This window comes from Anomaloglossus baeobatrachus, chromosome 6 (assembly GCF_048569485.1).
Source record: "Anomaloglossus baeobatrachus isolate aAnoBae1 chromosome 6, aAnoBae1.hap1, whole genome shotgun sequence".
In the NCBI taxonomy this organism is placed as follows: Eukaryota; Metazoa; Chordata; class Amphibia; order Anura; family Aromobatidae; genus Anomaloglossus; species Anomaloglossus baeobatrachus.
The window spans coordinates 540,478,836-540,500,429 of record NC_134358.1 but is presented as its reverse complement, the minus strand read 5'-3'; the positions used below and the strand labels follow the sequence as shown (position 1 = coordinate 540,500,429).

The 21,594-nt window shown below is 49.7% G+C and overlaps 1 protein-coding gene across 1 annotated transcript in view; it reads left to right on the top strand.

Annotated features, from left to right (window-relative positions):
• DBF4 (DBF4-CDC7 kinase regulatory subunit) overlaps positions 1 to 21,594 on the top strand; it is a 95,362-nt gene that overhangs the window by 58,322 nt on the left and 15,446 nt on the right. The window contains exons 11-12 of the mRNA XM_075315609.1: positions 16,965 to 17,105; positions 17,955 to 18,069. Coding sequence (XP_075171724.1) covers positions 16,965 to 17,105; positions 17,955 to 18,069 — 256 coding nt within the window. The remainder of the gene's footprint in view (positions 1 to 16,964; positions 17,106 to 17,954; positions 18,070 to 21,594) is intronic.

The following is a 21,594-nucleotide window of genomic DNA, read 5'->3' as shown; positions in this document are numbered from 1 at the left end:
AGAGGGGCCCAGGGGGAGCCACCTGTTGACACTGTCCAGGTGACGGGGCCTGAGTTTGCAGCCTTTAAGGATCATCTCTCTGAGACTATGGCTAAGATACTAGAAGCCTTGCAGTCCAGACCGGTATCTCAGCAAAGGGACTCTGTTGAATCATTGTTCCCTGACCCCCCTCAGTTGGACCAACAATGTCCTCACGGGGTATCTCATACATCCCAGACGGAGGGTTCGGACTTAGAACCTAGCCCCAGATCGTCTAAGCGAGCCCGCTTAGAATTTCCCTCGACATCATATTGTTTAGGGTCTCAGCGGGGGGATTCTCTGGTTGATGATGCGGAAACAGCTGATCAGGATTCTGATCCTGGGAGCGCTCTCAATCTTAATTCCCCAGACGGGGACGCCATAGTGAATGATCTTATTGCATCCATTCATCAGTTGCTGGATATTCTTCCCTCAGCCCCTCCGGCGGAGGAGTCTGATTCTCAGCAGGAGGAATTTCGCTTCAGGTTCCCCAAGCGTACACAGAGTATGTTTCTAGACCACTCTGATTTCAGAGAGGCAATCCAGAATCACCATGCTTGTCCGGATAAGCGTTTCTCTAAGCGCCTTAAGGATACACGTTATCCTTTTCCCCCGGAAGTGGTTAAAGGTTGGATTCAATGTCCCAAAGTGGATCCTCCAATCTCCAGACTGGCGGCTAGATCCATACTTGCAGTGGAAGATGGGGCCTCGCTTAAAGATGCCACTGACAGGCAGATGGAGCTCTGGATGAAGTCCATCTATGAAGCTATCGGAGCTTCTTTTGCCCCAGCATTCGCAGCCGTATGGGCGCTACAAGCTATATCAGCAGGTCAAGCGAAAATTGAAGCGGCCGCGCCACAAGTGGCTTCCATTACCTCCCAGACCTCGGCAATTGCGTCTTACGCTATGAATGCTGTCCTGGACTCTGTGAGCCGTACGGCAGTTGCGACCGCCAATTCGGTAGTAGTCCGCAGGGCCTTGTGGCTACGGGAGTGGAAGGCAGATTCCGCTTCCAAAAAAGCGTTTAACCGGTTGGCCAATTTCTGGCGACAGGCTCTTTGGCGAGCGCCTGGATGAAATCATCAAACAATCCAAGGGAAAGGATACATCCTTACCCCAGCCCAAGCAGAACCTCTCCCAACAGAGGAGAGGGCAGTCGAGGTTTCGGTCCTTTCGGGGCGCGGGCAGGTCCCAATTCTCCTCGTCCAAAAGGTCTCAGAAAGAACAAAGGAACTCTGATGCATGGCGGTCTAAGTCACGTCCTAAAAAGGCCATTGGGAGCACCGCTAACAAAGCGGCTGCCTCATGACTTCTACCTCCTCTAGTAGCATCCTCGGTCGGTGGCAGGCTCTCCCGCTTTTGCGACACCTGGCTGCCACAAATAAAAGACCGCTGGGTGAGAGACATTCTGTCTCACGGTTACAAGATAGAGTTCATCTCTCGTCCCCCGACTCGATTCTTCAGGTCTTCTCCGCCTCCCGAGAGAGCCGAGGCTCTTCTGCAGGCGCTGGGCACTCTGAAGGCAGAAGGAGTGGTGGTCCCTGTTCCTCTTCATCAACAGGGCCACGGTTTTTACTCCAACTTGTTTGTGGTCCCAAAGAAGGACGGGTCTTTCCGTCCTGTCCTAGACCTGAAACTTCTCAACAAACACGTAAAGACCAGGCGGTTCCGGATGGAATCCCTTCGCTCCGTCATCGCCTCAATGTCCCAAGGAGTTTTCCTTGCATCGATCGATATCAAAGATGCTTATCTCCACGTTCCGATTGCCCCAGGGCACCAGCGCTTCTTGCGCTTCGCCATAGGAAACGAACACCTGCAGTTCGTGGCACTGCCATTCGGCCTGGCAACAGCCCCACGGGTTTTCACCAAGGTTATGGCTACTGTAGTAGCGGTCCTCCATTCTCAGGGTCACTCGGTGATCCCGTACTTGGACGATCTGTTGATCAAGGCACCCTCTCTAGAGGCATGCCAACACAGCCTCGACGCTACCCTGGAGACTCTCCAGAGTTTCGGGTGGATCTTCATTTTTCCAAAGTCAAATCTGACACCGGCCCAATCGCTCACATACATTGGCATGGAGTTTCATACCCTCTCAGCGATAGTGAAGCTTCCGCTGATCAAGCAGCGGTCACTACAGACAGGGGTACAATCTCTCCTTCAAGGCCAGTCACACCCCTTGAGGCGCCTCATGCACTTCCTGGGGAAGATGGTGGCAGCAATGGAAGCAGTCCCTTTCGCGCAGCTTCACCTGCGTCCTCTTCAATGGGACATCCTACGCAAATGGGACAGGAAGCCGACGTCCCTCGACAGGACCGTCTCCCTCTCTCAGGCGACCAAAGCTTCCCTTCGGTGGTGGCTTCTTCCCACTTCATTGTCGAAGGGGAAATCCTTCCTACCCCCATCCTGGGAAGTAGTCACGACGGACGCAAGTCTGTCAGGGTGGGGAGCGGTTTTTTCTCCACCACAGGACTCAGGGTACGTGGACCCGGCAAGAGTCCTCGCTTCAGATCAATGTTCCGGAAATTCGGGCAGTGTATCTTGCCCTGAAAGCGTTCCAGCAGTGGCTGGAAGGCAAGCAGATCCGAATTCAGTCGGACAAATCTACAGCGGTGGCATACATCAACCACCAAGGCGGCACACGCAGTCGACAAGCCTTCCAGGAAGTCCGGCGGATTTTGATGTGGGTGGAAGCCACGGCCTCCACCATATCCGCAGTTCACATCCCAGGCGTGGAAAACTGGGAAGCAGATTATCTCAGTCGCCAGGGCATGGACGCAGGGGAATGGTCCCTTCACCCGGACGTGTTTCAGGAGATCTGTTGCCGCTGGGGGGTGCCGGACGTCGACCTCATGGCGTCCCGGCACAACAACAAGGTACCAACGTTCATGGCACGGTCTCAAGATCCCAGAGCTCTGGCGGCAGACGCCTTAGTTCAGAATCGGTCGCAGTTTCAGCTCCCTTATGTGTTTCCTCCGCTGGCACTGTTGCCCAGAGTGTTACGCAAGATCAGGGCCGACTGCCGCCGCGCCATCCTCGTTGCTCCAGACTGGCCGAGGAGGTCGTGGTACCCGGATCTGTGGCATCTCACGGTCGGCCAACCGTGGGCACTACCAGACCGACCAGACTTGCTGTCTCAAGGGCCGTTTTTCCATCTGAATTCTGCGGCCCTCAACCTGACTGTGTGGCCATTGAGTCCTGGATCCTAGCGTCTTCAGGGTTATCTCAAGAAGTCATTGCCACTATGAGACAGGCTAGGAAACCAACGTCCGCCAAGATTTATCACAGGACGTGGAAAATTTTCCTGTCATGGTGCTCTGCTCAGGGTTTTTCTCCCTGGCCATTTGCATTACCTACTTTTCTGTCCTTCCTTCAATCTGGACGGGAAAAGGGTTTGTCGCTCGGTTCCCTTAAGGGACAAGTTTCAGCGCTCTCTGTGTTTTTCCAGAAGCGCCTAGCTAGACTTCCACAGGTACGCACGTTCCTGCAGGGAGTTTGTCACATCGTTCCACCTTACAAGCGGCCGTTAGAACCCTGGGATCTAAACAGGGTGCTGATGGTTCTTCAGAAACCACCATTCGAGCCAATGAGAGATATTTCTCTCTCACGCCTTTCGCAGAAAGTGGTTTTTCTAGTAGCAGTCACTTCACTTCGGAGAGTGTCTGAGCTAGCAGCGTTGTCGTGCAAAGCCCCTTTTCTGGTTTTTCACCAGGACAAGGTGGTTCTACGTCCGGTTCCGGAGTTTCTCCCTAAGGTGGTATCCCCCTTTCATCTCAATCAGGATATTTCCTTACCCTCTATTTATCCTCATCCAGTTCACCAATGTGAAAAGGATTTGCACTTGTTAGATCTGGTGAGAGCACTCAGACTCTACATTTCTCGTACGGCGCCCCTGCGCCGCTCGGATGCACTCTTTGTCCTTGTCGCTGGCCAGCGTAAAGGGTCACAGGCTTCCAAATCAACCCTGGCTCGGTGGATCAAGGAGCCAATTATCGAAGCTTACCGTTCGGCTGGGCTTCCGGTTCCCTCAGGGCTGAAGGCCCATTCTACCAGAGCCGTGGGAGCGTCCTGGGCTTTGAGGCACCAGGCTGCGGCTCAACAGGTGTGTCAGGCGGCTACCTGGTCGAGCCTGCACACTTTCACGAAGCACTATCAGGTGCATACCTATGCTGCGGCGGATGCCAGCCTAGGTGGACGAGTCCTTCAGGCGGCGGTTGCCCACCTGTAGGAAAGGGCCGTTTTACGGCTCTCTTACGAGGTATTATTTTACCCACCCAGGGACTGCTTTTGGACGTCCCAATTGTCTGGGTCTCCCAATAGAGCGAAAAAGAAGGGAATTTTGTTTACTTACCGTAAATTCCTTTTCTTCTAGCTCTAATTGGGAGACCCAGCACCCGCCCCTGTTTTTTTGTGTACACATGTTGTTCATGTTGAATGGTTTCAGTTCTCCGAGTTTCCTTCGGATTGAAGTTAAACCAGTTTATAATTATTTTTTCCTCCTTCTTGCTTTTGCACCAAAACTGAGCAGCCCGTGGGAGCACGGGGGGTGTATTGGCAGAAGGGGAGGGGCCTAACACTTTTAAGTGTAGTACTTTGTGCGGCCTCCGGAGGCATAGCCTATACACCCCAATTGTCTGGGTCTCCCAATTAGAGCTAGAAGAAAAGGAATTTACGGTAAGTAAACAAAATTCCCTTCTTTCGCACTAAGTGTGGGAGCATGCGCTGTAGCTCGAAATGAAGACTTAGCCTCAGGAATGGCACAGTCAGGCTGAGCATACTCACTAGGCGAAACACTGGAGTTAGGCTGCGGCTGGGGTAAATCGGCACACGCATGCGCACTAGCTGCCTCTCCACACTTAGACGTGGAGGAGAAAGCAGCCAGCTGGACAACCCGAGGCACAGGCCTAAATGGCAGCTGATGCCTGGGCGCAACTGAAACCGCAGCAGGCTGCTTGCGTTTAAGGCGTCACCATTTTGTAACAACAAATACCATTCAAAAGAACAGGTGTACTTCTTCCTATGGATAATCTGATATGATCCCTTTTTCATGGACACGACCATCGCTAACAAATGTAGATGAGGCCAAAACAGCAGCTGCTTCAATGGATCTGAAGTGCTCCATAAAGTTGCCTCTCCTCCACCCCAATTTCAAGATCCCAAATACTCCATTCCTCTGTGGTGTCAATCCAATCGCACTTGCTTCCTAACAGCTCTCAAGTTTCCACCAGCCCTGCTGAGTATGGGGTGACAGAGATGGTTGAGTTTGCATAGCTGTTCAGTCGCACTATAGCCTGGGAATCAGAGGTCTGCTCCAAAGCTGCAATGAGTACAGACAAGGAAGTTATTTTTATTATTATTGATTTATAGAGCACCATTGATTCCATGGTGCTGTACATGAGAAGGGGGTTACATACAGAATACATATACAAGTAACTATAGACAGACTGGTACAGAGGGAAGAGGGCCCTGCCCTTGCGGGATTACATTCTAAAGGATTTTTGGGAGGAGACAGTAGGAGTGGTTTAGGTTGAGCGTCAAGTATGTATGGTGGTGGTGTCATTGAAGGTTATAGTCATTTCTGAACAGATGAGTTTTCAGATTCAGTTTGAAGCTTGCGGGTGTAGCAGATAATCTGACGTGTTGAGGTAGCGAGTTCCATGAGACAGGGGAAATGATCTGCGCAGATGGCCAGAAGCTTTGTGAGTGGGATCCAGGCCCCGATGAAGAAGGTGCTGAGCCTAATCTACACCCTCATTTCCAAAAAGTAAATCCTCCTGGTGGAGACAATGGGGGACATGATGAGGAGCACAGATACCTGATTGGAATGACAACTTTACTATTCGGTCAGGGCAGGAAGAGGTTGTCTCGGAGGACTCAGGACGAGGGGAATGAAAACACACAGGGTTATTGATGAGGTTGGAGACCACACTTACTGTCAAACCAAAGTCAGCCAGTCGATGAGGTCAGCAGAGGAGGTGGAGGAGGATGCTACTGACGACGAGGTTACGGTGCGTCTTCCTGGCCAGAGACAAAGTACTGGAAGCACGTCAACAACTGAATCCTGGACTACAACTTTGACTCTGAGCAGAAGTCGTGTTGGCTATGCAGGTCGCATGGGCTGTAAGCCTTTCCTAGCCTGTGAATTTTTGGACATCGCAAAGGATCACCCAAGTCATGGAATCTGTAAGATTTGTCAACAATCTGTAAGTAGAAGGCAAAAACTCACACTTTTGAGTACTTCCTCCATGAAGTATCACATGGATATGAATTGACAGCGTGAAGGTGTATTGTTCAGCTTTAGCAACTGTCAACGCAATATGCTTATTTGCCGTTCATTGCATGCATTGTTGCAGACTACACACAAGGGGCTGCTGTTTTTTTGGATCTGCCTTTGGTCACTATAGCAATATAAAATTGCTCTTCGGGTGTGGACTTGGAGATGCTGTCTATGAACAGAAGGAAAAGCTAAAGGCAGGGCTGTGGAGTCGGTAAGCCAAACCTTCGACTCCGACTCCGACTCCGACTCCTCAAATTCTCTTGCACCGACTCCGACTCCGGCTCCGACTCCGACTCCGGCTCCGACTCCGACTCCTACATATATTGCTTATAGTTAGGTGAAAAATTTATTGTAGTACATGAATATGTGTATGTGAACATCAGACATTTAATAATTTTTATGATACAATAATCAAGACATTTGGATAGAACATAAAATATATTTATTGGAATACAACTTTAGAACACAAAAAACTGTAATAAATTGTAAATATGTAATACACTATGTAATATACAGTAGATTACATATATATCTTGTGTGTGTATATATACACTGTGTGTGTATATATATATATATATATATATATATATATATATATATTTTACATATTTACAATTTATTAGTTTTTTGTGTTCTAAAGTTGTATTCCAATAAATATTTTATGTTCTATCCAAATATCTTGATTATTGTATCATAAAAACAATTAAATGTCTGATGTTCACATTGTACTACAATAAATTTTTCACTTAAATATAAGCATTATACTAAATGTTATTATTTAGTAAAATATTCAGCACATTCTGCATTGCACTCCTGTCCCCAATTTATTATATATTTTAGGAGTCGGAGTCGGTGCATTTTATACCGACTCCGACTCCGACTCCACCAAAATGAGCTCCGACTCCGACTCCACGACTCCGACTCCACAGCCCTGGCTAAAGGTGTGTGTTACAGCAAGGAGCCACCGCGGAAACAGTTCGTTCAATTGTGAGGGGAGTTGTGTTGTACTTTGATGATGAGCACTGTAACGTCAGTGAGCAGCATCCTGTGCCACAGACAAACATTCTTACGGTGCTGTCTATACTGTTTACCGTGAGAGGAGCGTAAAGTCTGTATTTCTGGCAACTGGACATCACAGTACCCGGGTACGGTAGGCTGTGCCCAGACAATAATGCGGGCACGCAACACTTTGTTTTATTAGCAAAACACATATCTGTTCTGGGTAGGCCGACTATATAGACAATAAGACTTGCTGCCTCTGCACTGTCAAATTGTCACGTACAGTTTAAATCATAGAGGGACAGCAACACATGTTTGCATTGACTGTTCCTTTTCAAGATTTCCATGACTGTGTTGCAGAGCTGTGTGGTTTGCATTCACACTGTTATCATCTGCATTATCTGTGAGGCTTCAGCTAACAAGGGTATTCAGGGGGGGTAATGTGTTTTGTCTATGTTTAGGTAGATAACTTGGAAGCTCTTGTGATGCGCCACTGGTAAAGCTGGGGTCACACATAACGACAACGACGTCGCTGCAACGTCACCATATTCTGTGACGTAGCAGCGACCATAGATGATCGTTAGTAAGCTGTCAAACATGTTATAAAAAGCAGCGACGGAGCAGCGATCATAGCGACGTCGACGGTCGTTGTGTGGTTTCAGACGTAGCGTAGCGTCCCTGCTGCGGTGTCAAACAAAAGGATTATCAGCTTATCAGCATGGCGCAGCGGGATAGCAGCGTTCAAAAAATGACCTGGAGCATTCAGGAGCGAGCAGCGATTTCGCAGCAGGGGTCTGATCGTTGTTATGTGTCACACATAGCGACGTCGCTGTTGAGGTCGCTGCAACGTCACAGAATATGGTGACGTTGCAGCGACGTCGTTGTCGTTATGTGTGACACCAGCTTAAGTCGTGTTCGCACACACACACACACACACACACACGCACAAACACACAATTACTGCTACACAGAGGGATTAGCAGGTAGTAGGCAACAGAATAGATTGTTCAATTATTTAAATTGTATGCATGGTTCTTATTGTTTGTTTTGGTAAAGTTAAACAATCATTTATCAACCCAACTGACTAGAGTCCTTTTCCTGTTGCCTGGTTTTGCTGCATACTGGGGAGCCCACCCTGTACACGACTTAAAATGAAGCATAAGTCGCAATGTGAATTTCACTGTGCTACAATGCGGCCTAGCGTGCCTGTGCAACCACCGCCTGCCCCATCAAGTGCATCTGCGTGCTCTTCATCCTCTGTGACTGTGGGGACAGCAGTCACACATGGTTTTTCACACTGAACTTCCACTCCTTTACCCGCAACAGGGAGTGTGATTGGCAGGTCATCACTTGTTTTGGAAGTGGAAACAGAAGGTATTGTTGAGCTGTCAGACATCGAGAGAACCATCATTGGATGCAGGCTACATTATATCCACGCCTGCACCTTCGTCACAGATTGCCTGGACTACCTGCAGTTAATAATTGCATTCCAGAAATGGAAAGGAGTGTAGAATGCACATGTGTTGTACCTTGCTTGGCAGCAAAGGAACACTAACTTAGTATTACAGACAATTTTAGGAAGGCAGAAAAAGAGTCAGCTCTTTGGGCAAATTAAATAGCGTGGCAAAAGTGGACAGATGGGTACAGTGGCCGTGTTCTGTGGGTACCAGGACAGTAAAAGAAGCCTCACTTTCTTCGTCGCTCCATTGGGAGACCCAGACGATTGGGTGTATAGCTACTGCCTCCGGAGGCCACACAAAGCATTACACTAAAAAGTGTAAGGCCCCTCCCCTTCTGGCTATACACCCCCAGTGGGATCACTGGCTCACCAGTTTTCAAGCTTTGTGCGAAGGAGGCACACATCCACGCATAGCTCCACTGTTTAGTCAGCAGTAGCTGCTGACTATATCGGATGGAAGAAAAGAGGGCCCATATAGGGCCCCCAGCATGCTCCCTTCTCACCCCACTTGCGGTTTGTAAGGTTGAGGTACCTATTGCTGGTACGGAGGCTGGAGCCCACATGCTGTTTTCCTTCCCCATCCCCCTGAGGGGCTCTGAGGAAGTGGGATCTTTCCGGCCACCAAGCCCTGAGGCCGGGCTCCATCCACAGACCCATAGAACCTGCTGGATGTGGAGCGGGAGTGCCGTTCAGGGACAAGGCCCTGCAACTTTCAGGTACTCTGTGTCCCCGTATGGCAGGCCACGCACACTCCAGGCTTGCTGGGTGTGCTAGTGCGCCGGGGGACTGTAGCGCTGTGCGCTGGGCTTATAGTCCCTGCAGATTACTGGGGGACTTTACGTGTGGGGACCGCCGCGCTGACCGCCCCTGGAGCGGCGGCGCAGCTGCGACTTGTAGTGCGCCGGGGGACGCGCCGACCGCGCTTTTTACGGCGGCGGCGCTTCTAACTTTAGTCCCCCGGCTTTTGCGGCCTAGCGCCGCTTCGTTCCCGCCCCCACCCTGTCACTCAGGGAAAGGGAGAGACGCTGCTCTATAGCAGCGCCGAGGGCTGGAGACTTATTTGCATTCTCCAGCCCCCTTCACTAGACACAGTGGGCGCCGGGTTCCCGCTCTTGTCTCGGGCACGCCCTCGGCCCGCCCCTCTCCTCTGGACGCCGGCAGCCATTCCGGCACGCAGAGCGGGAAAACTGAGACAAGCGCTGAGCTACCAGCACAGGATTCCGGCGCCACACACCCGCTTTTGTGCGGGCGGTAAGCTGCAACTAAAGTGCTGACCCACTAATGCCGAAGTGTCCTGTTGTACGTTTGTACGGTCGCTATTCAGGATGCAGACCTAGAAACAGCAGCAAAAGATCAGGGGTGCTAAAGCACAGACTCTATATGCTGCTTGTCTTGCATGTGCTGCAGTGTCATGTGTCCTTTATGCTTGTATGCTTTACATTGCACTGTAAGGGCTATTCTTGGCTGTCTACCCGCCTAGATGGCTAGACAGCGGCAGCAAACAGCAATGGTGCTAAGGCACAAGCTTTCAATGCTGCTTGGATTGCATGTACTGCAGAGTTTATTTTCATGCTTGTACATTCACTGCATGTCGCTATTCTTGGCTAATGCTCCTTGATGACTAGACAACAGCAGCAGAAAAGCAAGGGTGCTAAGGCACAAGCTTTCAATGCTGCTTGGATTGCATGTGCTGCAGTGGTTATTTTCATGCTTGTATGCTATACATTCACTGTATGTCGCTTTTCTTGGCTAATGCTCATGAATAACTAGACAACGGCAGCAGAAAAGCAAAGGTGCCAAGGCACAGGCTTTCTATGCTCCTTGTACTGCATGTGCTGAAGTGTTTGTTGTACTTCATGCTTGTATGCTATACATTGCACTGTACGGTCGCTATTCTTGGCTAATGCTCCTAGATGGCTAGACAGCAACAGCAAAAAAAAAAAAAAGGGCATGGCTTTCTATGCTGCTTGTACTGCATGCGATACTGTTCCAGGACCCCCAGTGTGTGCAATTACTCAACGGGGGTCTCCGCTACAGGTGGCCAAAAGAACCACCTGTGATCCCTGTCCAGGGACAGGGACGGAGTTGCAGTTTCCGCTGATATATTGTCTGTGACTATGACTAACATCTTACAGACTTTGCAGTCCAGACAGACCTTGGGCAATGTTGATTCAATGCCCCTGGCCACCCTGATTTCAAAACAAATCATGGCTCCAGGAGGGTCCCATGCGTCCCAGGGTGCAGGCTCTGAAACGGACGACAGTCCCAGACGGCCTAAGCGAGCTCCCTGAGAACGGCCCTCGACTTCATCACAGTACTCTCTGTATGATGATGCAGACGTAGCTGTTCAGGACTCTGATCCTGAGACCGCTCTCAATCCGGATACACCGGATGGTGACGCTATAGTGAATAATCTTATAGCGTCCATCAATGGAAGGTTGGGTATTTCTCCCTCAACTCCTCCAGTGGAGGGGTCAGCTTCACAGCAGAAGAAATCCCTATTTCGGTATCTCAAGCGTATATTGAGTACTTTTCTGGTCACTCTGACTCCAGAGAAGCAGTCCAGGAACACCACGCTTATCCCGATAAGCGTTTCTCCAACCGTATTGAGGATACGCGTTGTCTCTTCCCCCCTGACGTGCTCAAGCGCTCCAAGGGTGGATCCCCCAATCTCCAGGCTTGTGGCTAGATCTATAGTTGCAGTGGAAGATGGGACTTCACTTAAAGATGCCATTGACAGACAGATAGCCCTCTGGTTGCAATCTGTCTATGAAGCTATCGGCGGGTCGGTTGCCCCGGCATTCGCAGCCATAGAGGCACTCCAAGCTATTTCAGCTAGTATTGCGCAGAGGGACGCGGTCACATGTACATCTTGGCCGCAGTAGCGTCCTTCACCTCGCAATGTCGGCATTGCGACTCAAGCTGTTTATGCTGTCCTGGACTCTACGAGCCGTACGTCAGTGGCGTCCGCCAACTCCGTGTTGTTACGCTCCTAGTGTTAAGGGATTGGAGCAGATGCTGCTTCCACAAAAGTGCTTAACCAGATTGCCTTTATCTGGTGACAGACTGTTTCGTGAGCGGTTGGATTAAATCATTCAACTGTCCAAGGGTACGGATTCTTCCTTACCCCAGCTATCAAACAAGACCCATCAGGAGAAGGGACAGTCGAGGTTTCGGTCCTTCCCAGGCTCAGGCACGTCCCAATTGCCCTCGTCCAACAGGACTCAAAAGGCTCAGAGGGGCGCAGGTTCCTGGCGGGCTCAATCACGCCCGGAGAAGGCAGCCGGAGGAACCGCTACCGAGGCGGTTTTCCTCATGACTTTCAGCCCTCTCTCTCCGCATCCGCGGTCGGTGGCAGACTCCCCCGCTTTAGCGACATTTAACTGCCACAGGTCAATGGCCGGTGGGTGAGAGACAGTTTGTCGCAAAAACTTCCTCACCGGCCGAGCCGAGGCTCTTCCGCAGGCAGTAGGAGTCGTAATCCCGGTTCCTCCTCAGGAACAAGAGACTCTTTTTACTCCGTTCTGGTCGGGGTGACAAAATAGGACGACTCCTTCCGTTCCATTCTAGACCTTAAACTGCTCAACAAGCACGTGAAAACCAGGCGGTTCCGGATGGAATCCCTCCGCTCCGGCATTGCCTCAATGTCTCAAGGAGATTTCCTAGCATCAATAGGCATCAGGATGCTTATCTCCACGTGCCGATTGCTCCAGAGCACCGGCGTTTGCTACGATTCGTTATTGAAGACGAGCATCTTCGGTTCGTAGCCCTACCCTTCGGTCTGGCGACAGCACCACGGGTTTTCACCAAGTTCATGGCAGCAGTGGGACCACTCCCGCACTCTCAGGGTCACCCTGTGATCCCTTACTTAGACCATCTACTTGTCAAGGCACTCTTTTAAGAGGCATGCCAACACAGCCTGAACATGGCGCTGGAGACTTCCCAGAGTTTCGGGTGGGTCCTCAACTTTTCAAAGTTAAACCCAATCGCTGGCATATCTTAGCTTGGGGTTTCACACTCTCTCAGCGATGGTGAAGCTTCCACTGGACAAACAGCGGTCACTACAGACGGGGGTGCAGTCTCTCCTTCAAGGAGACACCTCATCCAGAGGCAGTCCCTTTCACGCAGTTTCATCTGCGTCCACTTCAATAGAACATTCTTCGCTAATGGGAGGGGAAGTCGATGTCCCTACACAGGAACGTTCCCCTTTTCTCAGACGATCAAGGACTCTCTTCAGAGGAGTCCACTCTTCAGATCAATTGTCTGGAGCTCTGGGCAGTGTATATTGCCCTGCAAGACTTCCTGCAGTGGCTGGAAGGCAAACAGATCCGAATTCAGTCGGACAATCCACAGCGGTGGCATACATCAACCACCAAGGCGGACTACGCAGTCGGCGAGCCTCCCAGGAAGTCCGCCGGATTCTGCTAGGGGTGGAAGACAGAGCATACACCATATCCGCAGTTCACATCCCGAGCGTAGAAAACTGGGAAGCAGACTTCCTCAGTCACCAGGGCGTGGACGCAGGAGAATGGTCTCTGCACCCGGACGGGTTTCACAAATCGGCACAACGGCAAGGTCCCGGTTTTCATGACGATCAAAGAGCTCTGGCGACAGGCATCTCACGGTCAGTCAACCGTGGGCACTACCAGACCGGCCAGACTTACTGTCCTAAGGGCCGTTTTTCCATCTGAATTCTACGGCCCTGAACCTACTGTGTGGCCATTGCGTCCTAGATCCTAGTGTCCTCAGGATTATCCCTAGGGGTCGTTGCCACCATGAGACAGGCTATGAAGCCCACGTCTGCTAAGATCTACCATGGAAGTGGAAGATTTTCTTTTACTGGTGCTCTGTACAAGGAGTGTCCCCCTGGCCATTGGCATTGCCTACTTTTCTTTCCTTCCTGCAATCTGGGTTGGAAAAGGGCTTGTCGCTCGGCTCCCTTAAAGGGCAAGTCTCGGCGCTATTGGTGTTTTTTCAGAAGCGTCTAGCACGACGTCCGCAGGTACGCACGTTCCTGCAGGGGGTTTGTCATATCGTCCCCCCGTACGAGCGGCCGTTAGATCCATGGGATCTGAACAGGGTACTAGTTGCTCTCCAGAAGCCGCCTTTCGAGTCTCTGACGTATGTTTCACTCTCTCGACTATCACAGAAAGTGGCCTTTCTGGTAGCGATCACGTCTCTTCGGAGAGTGTCTGAGCTAGCAGCGCTGTCATCCAAGGCTCCCTTCCTGGTGGTCCACCAGGACAAGGTAGTGCTGCGCCCCATTCAGGAGTTTCTCCATAAGGTAGTATCCTCGTTTCATATTAATCAGGATATCTCCTTACCTTCCTTTTGTCCTCATCCGGTTCACCGGTATGAAAAGGATTTACATTTGTTAGATCTGATGAGAGCACTCAGAATCTACATTTCCCGCACGGCGCCCCTGCGCCGCTCTGATGCACTCTTTGTCCTTGTCGCTGGCCAACGCAAGGGGTCGCAGGCTTCTAAAGCCACCCTGGCTCGATGGATCAAAGAACCAATTCTGGAAGCCTACCGTTCTGCGGGGCTTCCGGTTCCTTCAGGGCTGAAGGCCCAGTCAACCAGAGCCGTGGGTGCGTCCTGGGCATTACGACACCAGGCTTCGGCTCAACGAGTGTACCAGGCAGCTACCTGGTCGAGTTTGCACACTTTCACCAAACATTATCAGGTGCATACCTATGCTTCGGCGGACGCCAGCCTAGGTAGAAGAGTCCTGCAGGCGGCAGTGGCCTCCTCATAGAGGAGGGCTGTCTTGCAGCTCTAACTTGAGGTATTTTGTTACCCACCCAGGGACAGCTTTTGGACGTCCCAATCGTCTGGGTCTCCCAATGGAGCGACGAAGAAGAAGGGAATTTTGTTACTTACCGTAAATTCCTTTTCTTCTAGCTCCTATTGGGAGACCCAGCACCCGCCCTGTTGTCCTTCGGGATTTTTGGTTGTTTTTCGGGTACACATGTTGTTCATGTTGAATGGTTTTCAGTTCTCCGATGTTTCTTCGGAGTGAATTTGTTTAAACCAGTTATTGGCTTTCCTCCTTCTTGCTTTTGCACTAAAACTGGTGAGCCAGTGATCCCACTGGGGGTGTATAGCCAGAAGGGGAGGGGCCTTACACTTTTTAGTGTAATGCTTTGTGTGGCCTCCGGAGGCAGTAGCTATACACCCAATCGTCTGGGTCTCCCAATAGGAGCTAGAAGAAAAGGAATTTACGGTAAGTAACAAAATTCCCTTCTTCTATCCCTCCTAATAATCAAATGCAGCAAGGAATTCCCTGAGTTTGCTATAAAATTAGCATAGCAAAATGTGCATGAGGGTCGAATGCAGAGGTGCTTGAGATTGCTTGGCACAAGTGGCACAATAAAGGAGTCCCAGCCATTTTTTGTATGCCACTAAGTTGCAGTATTTTTTGCTATCATTATAGCTTATTAAAAACAGAGCAGGAGGGTGTCATGCAGAGGTGCTGCACATAGCTTGTTACCAGTGGGGCACTAATGGAATACAACAGCCACTTCTTGTATGCCACTAAGTTTACTCAATTTTTGGTATTATAATGTATTAGTAACAATGAGTTTGAGTGTGCAATGCAGGCAGACGTGCTGCAAATATCTGTGCACTAGTGGGACTAGACAAAAGTCCAATAGCCACGTTTAGGATGCCACTAGGTACACTGAGTGTTTGCTAGTATAATGGCTTAGTTATAATGAGTTGGAGTGTGCAATGCAGGCAGACGTGCTGCAAATATCTGTGCACTAGTGGGACTAGACAAAAGTCCAATAGCCACGTTTAGGATGCCACTAGGTACACTGAGTGTTTGCTAGTATAATGGCTTAGTTATAATGAGTTGGAGTGTGCAGAGGACAAGAGGGTACAGTGCCAGGATTGTGGGGCTCTGGGTAGAGGAATGGAAGCCTGCCTTTCTATTCCCTCCTAATGGGGAAATGCAGCGACGAAATCCCTGACCTTAGCTACACAGACGCTGTCGCTGTTTTCAGGACCTGTCACCTATGGCTCTCTGACCCTGCCGGTACGAGCCCTTAAAAGGACTGATAGAAAGTGCTATCCCTAAGCTGTCCAGCGCTGTGTATGGAGCGCATACAGCTGTATCAGCGATAGGACTCAGGACGGAGCTGCGCCAGTGATGTCTGACACCAAGGACGCAGAAGAGATAATGGCGTCCTGGAGGAAAATGTCCGGTTTTATAATGCAGGGACATGTGACATGGACATCCTATCACACATGCCGTTGCTTCTCTGGCTAAAAGTCCACTTAGCTGTGTGTGTGTCTGGGATTGGCTGACATGCTGGCCCGCCCCACTACACGCGCGCGCTTAGGGAAGGAAGACAAGGAAAAAAAAAAAAAAATGGCGATCGCCATTATACAAACAGCAGTGATCTGAAGGCGCTGTTCACGCACACTATACACTGAAATTTCATAATAGTGTGAGTCACAGAGTGACTTACACTATTACAGCGGAAAGCCAGCTAGGAATTAGCTGTTTTTTTGCTGCTAGAACCATTATCGAACGTTTCTAGAACTATCGAGCTTTTGCAAAAAGCTCGAGTTCTAGTTCGATCTAGAACATGCCCCAAAAATCACTTGAGCCTAGAACTGGAGAACCTGGAACCGCGAACCGCGCTCAACTCTAGTGTGTGTGTGTGTGTGTGTGTGTGTGTGTGTGTATATATATAATATTAATATATATATATATAATATATTTTTATATATATTTTTTAATATAAAAAAAGATATATATTTACAAAAATGGTACAGGTGTACTCACTTTTGTGATATGCTGTACCTTATGGATGACAGCCCAGGGCCGAACGAATCCTTGTACTCGACTACAGTTCCAAACTCTGGCAGAACGGTCCCATTGACTGATTCTCATTTATATGTAATATGCAGGGAAATAACCTGTACAAACGTTTTACTGAAATTTTAATTGCAAAAAACGTTTTGTTTTTGAAAATTAAAATAAAGACGTCCTTTCCTGTCCTTTATCTGACCTTCATATACTAATGGATTGTAGAAACCTTTACTCGTAGGAGCAGTAGCTGGCAGTTGTGATAGTATTTATACACTTTCTGTAACTCATAATAATATGCACAGTAAGTTTGTGATTTATGTAAGTTGTATTTCAGGCATTTAAAGCTCATAAATCCCCAGTCCTAATTATGAAAAATGATCGCTCTTTTGCAGCCAGTACAGACCGATCTTCCTGGTGCTACCCTTTTTCCGGTCATTCCAGTCCTCTTGTAAGCAGTGCCGTCCGGTGGCTAAGAAACCTGTGGCGTCTAAGAAACCTGTTGCTGCTCAGAAAGGGACCAAAACAAAGCAAAAGTAAGTTGTTGGGTTTTTTTGGATCCAGATATACCATGCTTAATCAAACCCTTTCCTGCAAAAAATGCATAACAAAATAGAAAGTTATTGTTTAATAAAGTAGCAAAAACAACTCATAAATTTTAGTTTTATGACATTTCATAACTTTTTCTCGCTGCAAAAACGCGGCAGAGTTTTCTGAAAATTTAGGGCGGTGGCAAACGGACGCGTTTTTGGTCAGAGTGCGATCCGACAAAATCAGATCATGTTCAGTGTAATGTTAGTCTATCTGGGCCACTCGCAGGTCAGATTATTTTATTTTTTTTTTCACGCCGACAGTGTCTCTTGGGAAAAAAAAATCACTACATGTCAAAGTTTTGATCTGGTATTTGGATTGCACTCAGCAAAGCAAGTCAGTGAATGTGTGGAAAACATCGGACTTCACTCGGGTGACATCAGAGTGCAGTCCAATTTCCGGGGGACACCCAAAAGGGAGAAGATGGAAAAATGTTCTCTATCTATGTTCTCTAATACTATAATATTATATTATATAAAAGTTTTATAACTTACGTGTTCCCTATGTAAATGAGCAGAGGGACTAGCGTCGCTTCGCTCCATAGTTTGCCCTCTTTCCATGGTATCACGCCCGCGTCCTGTTGTTGAAATCTTGCAGTCATAAGGAGGAAATTTAAAAAAAAAAATTGTTTTTTCTACTCTAAATGCAGTGACACAAAAACTGCAAAAGATACCTAAACTCCACTACATTGAATTAAACGGGGCTGTGGTGCCATGCCACACTCAAAGCACCTGTTTAGTTTTGTATTGTTACCAGTCTGCACCCCTTTTTAAACGATGCCCCTTCCTCCCCAGCTTGAATAAAACTTGGCATGGTCAGAATGAAGGAAATATTACTCCCAAACTAGATGAGCCGAAAAAACATGGATACTGTGAGTGCTGCCTTCAGAAATATGAGGATCTGCGTGCTGTAAGTATTCTCATCTGATTCATAGTAAATATTGATGTGAATATTTTTCTTGTGAAGTGTTTGTGTGATTTGGTGAGACAGAAACTTTGTGTGCGTTTTGGTTTTTTTTACCCCATTTTTCTTCCGAGAGACGTAACTTTTTTTTTTTTTTTTTTAATTTTCAATCAATCCAGTCATGTCAGGGCTTGTTTTTTTTGCGTAACGAGTTGTACTTTTAAATGAAACCATGAGATTTACCATATAGTGTACTGGAAAACGGCAAAAAAAAAAAAATTCACGTCTTGACAGCTTTTAAGGGGTTAACAGGTATGGGTGCATAGTGATTCTGTGCCGCCCTGGCAAAACCAGGGTGTCACAAAGGTCTGCATACATCTTTATGGTGCAGAGCTCACTCTCCCTTGGGGAGTTTCCCACACCAATACACACCGGCCAATCAGGCCCCACTCGCCCCCTCCTCAGGAAAACGGGAGGGGGAGAGAGGAGCTTGGAGAGAGCAGAGTTTAGTTTCAGTCAGTTTGCAGGAGGAGGGAGGTCTGGAAGCAGCCCCTGTGTGGGGCTAGGAGAAGTGGCAGTGAGGGCCTCAGGAATAGGCCAGCCGCTTCCTGTGTACAGAGCAGACACAGACACCAGGCAGGAGAAAAACACCCGAATTATCCCATCCTCACAGCAGCCGTGGGCACCAGTTACCAGCAACTTGGTTAATTCTTGGACTCGTGTCAGTTATTGCCTTAGGCTATGTGCGCACTAGGCGTTTTTGCCGCGTTTTTAGCGGCGTTTTTTACCGCGTTTTTGTGCTGAAAACGCAGTGACATTGCTTCCCCAGCAATGTCAATGGGTTTTCAGAAGTGCTGTCCTCACACAGCGTTTTTTTTCTTCGGCGCTCCATTGGGAGACCCAGACGATTGGGTGTATAGCACTGCCTCCGGAGGCCACACAAAGCAATTACACTAAAAAGTGTAAGGCCCCTCCCCTTCTGGCTATACACCCCCAGTGGGATCACTGGCTCACCAGTTTTCTGCTTTGTGCGAAGGAGGTCAGACATCCACGCATAGCTCCACTGTTTAGTCAGCAGTAGCTGCTGACTATATCGGATGGAAGAAAAGAGGGCCCATACTAGGGCCCCCAGCATGCTCCCTTCTTACCCCACTTGTGGTTTGTAAGGTTGAGGTACCCATTGCGGGTACAGAGGCTGGAGCCCACATGCTGCTTTCCTTCCCCATCCCCCTGAGGGGCTCTGAGGAAGTGGGATCTTACCGGCCTCCAAGCCCTGAGGCCGGGCTCCGTCCACAGACCCATTGAACCTGCTGGATAAGGAGCCGGGGTACCGTTCAGGGACAAGGCCCTGCAACTTTCAGGTACTCTGTGTCCCCGTACAGACAGGCACGCACACGCCAGACTTGCTGGGTGTGTTAGTGTGCCGGGGACAGTAGCGCTCCACGCTGGGCTTGGATCACAGCAGCTTAGCTGTGTGGATTCATGTGCTGGGAACTACCGCGCCGGCCACTCTCGGAGCGGCGGCGCGGCTGGGACTTGTAGTGCGCCGGGGACTTAGCGCCGACCGCGCTTTTACGGCGGCGGCGCTTATAAATTTAGTCCCCGGCTTTTGCGGCCTAGCTCCGCTTCGTTCCCGCCCCTTCCCTGTCAATCAGGGAATGGGACAGACGCTGTGCAATCGTCAGCGCCGAGGGCTGGAGCCTTATTTACATGCTCCAGCCCTCTCACTAGGCACAGTGGGACGCAGGTTTCCCGCTTTTGGTCTGAGCACGCCCCCCCCTCCACAGGACGCCGGCAGCCATTCCTGCATGCAGTCTGGCTGGAGGACGGACACAGGCTCTGGGAGACCCAGACTAGGGATTTCTGGCGACCACACACCCGCGTTTAGCGGGCGGTAAGCAGCACATTAGTGCTGGCCCCACTAGTGCCACAGTGTGTATTGGTGTACTTTTTCCTGTACCAGATATATATATATATATATACTGCACTGTACGGTCGCTTCTTGGCTGTATACCCCTATATTGCTCTGAGGAGACAGCAACATGTCATCCACAAAACGCAAGGGTGCCAAGGCACGGGCTGTATACTCTGCTTGTACAGCATGTGGGGCTAATCTACCAGCAGGCTCCAACGACTCTCATTGTGTGCAATGTTCAGTCCCAGTGGCACTTCGTCAGCCAGAGCATATGGTGGTGGTAGCCCAGGCAGAGGCGCCTGTGAACCCTGCCCCGGTGACGGGGACAGAATTTGCAGTCTTTGCTGATAAAATGTCTGTGACTATGACAAAAATCCTGGAGACCTTGCAGTCCAGGCCAGTGGCTCAGACCATGGACTCTGCTGTGGCTATGTTCCCAGGTCCCCCTCAGTTGGAACTAATCCGTACTTCGAGGGGGTCCCAGGCATCACAGGCTGAGGGCTCTGATTCTGATGACAGTCCCAGGCCGCCTAAGAGAGCTCGCTGGGAGAGACCCTCCACGTCGTCACGCGGGTCAGGGTCTCAGCGAGAAGGGTCTCTATATGATGAGACAGAGGGGGGTGATCAGGAGTCTGGTCCTGACACCGCACTCAATTTGGATACGCCAGATGGTGACGCCATGGTAAACGACCTTATAGCGGCCATCAATAGGCTGTTGGATATTTCTCCACCAGCCCCTTCAGCAGAGGAGGCAGCTGCCCAGCAGGAGAAATTCCATTTCCTGTATCCCAAGCGTAAATTGAGTACTTTTCTGGACCACTCTGACTTCAGAGAATCAATCCAGAAACACCATGCTTATCCGGACAAGCGTTTTTCCAAACGTCTTAAGGATACACGTTATCCCTTTCCCCCTGACGTGGTCAAGCGCTGGACCCAGTGTCCAAAAGTGGACCCTCCAATATCCAGGCTTGCAGCTAGATCCATAGTTGCAGTGGAGGATGGGGCTTCACTTAAAAATGCCAATGACAGACAGATGGACCTTTGGTTGAAATCTGTCTATGAAGCTATTGGCGCGTCGTTTGCTCCAGCATTCGCGGCCGTGTGGGCGCTCCAAGCTATTTCAGCTGGTCTGGCACAGGTGGACTCTTTCTTAAGTCCAGCAGTGCCGCAAGTGGCGTCCTTAACTACGCAAATGACTGCGTTTGCGACCTACGCTATCAATGCGGTACTAGAATCTACGAGCCGTACCTCAATGGCATCCGCCAACTCTGTAGTTTTGCGCAGAGCCTTGTGGTTAAAAGAATGGAAAGCAGATTCTGCTTCTAAAAAATGTTTAACCAGCTTGCCACTATCTGGAGACAGACTGTTTGGTGAGCAATTGGCGGAAATCATTAAACAGTCCAAAGGTAAGGACTCTTCCTTACCCCAGCCCAGATCAACCAAACCTCAACAGAGGAAGTGGCAGTCAAAGTTTCGGTCCTTTCGAGGCTCGGGCAAGTCCCAATTCTCCTCGTCCAAAGGGACTCAGAAAGAGCAAAGGAGCTCTGATTCCTGGCGGTCTCACTCACGCCCCAAGAAAGCAGCCGGAGGTACTGCTTCCAAGGCGGCTGCCTCAT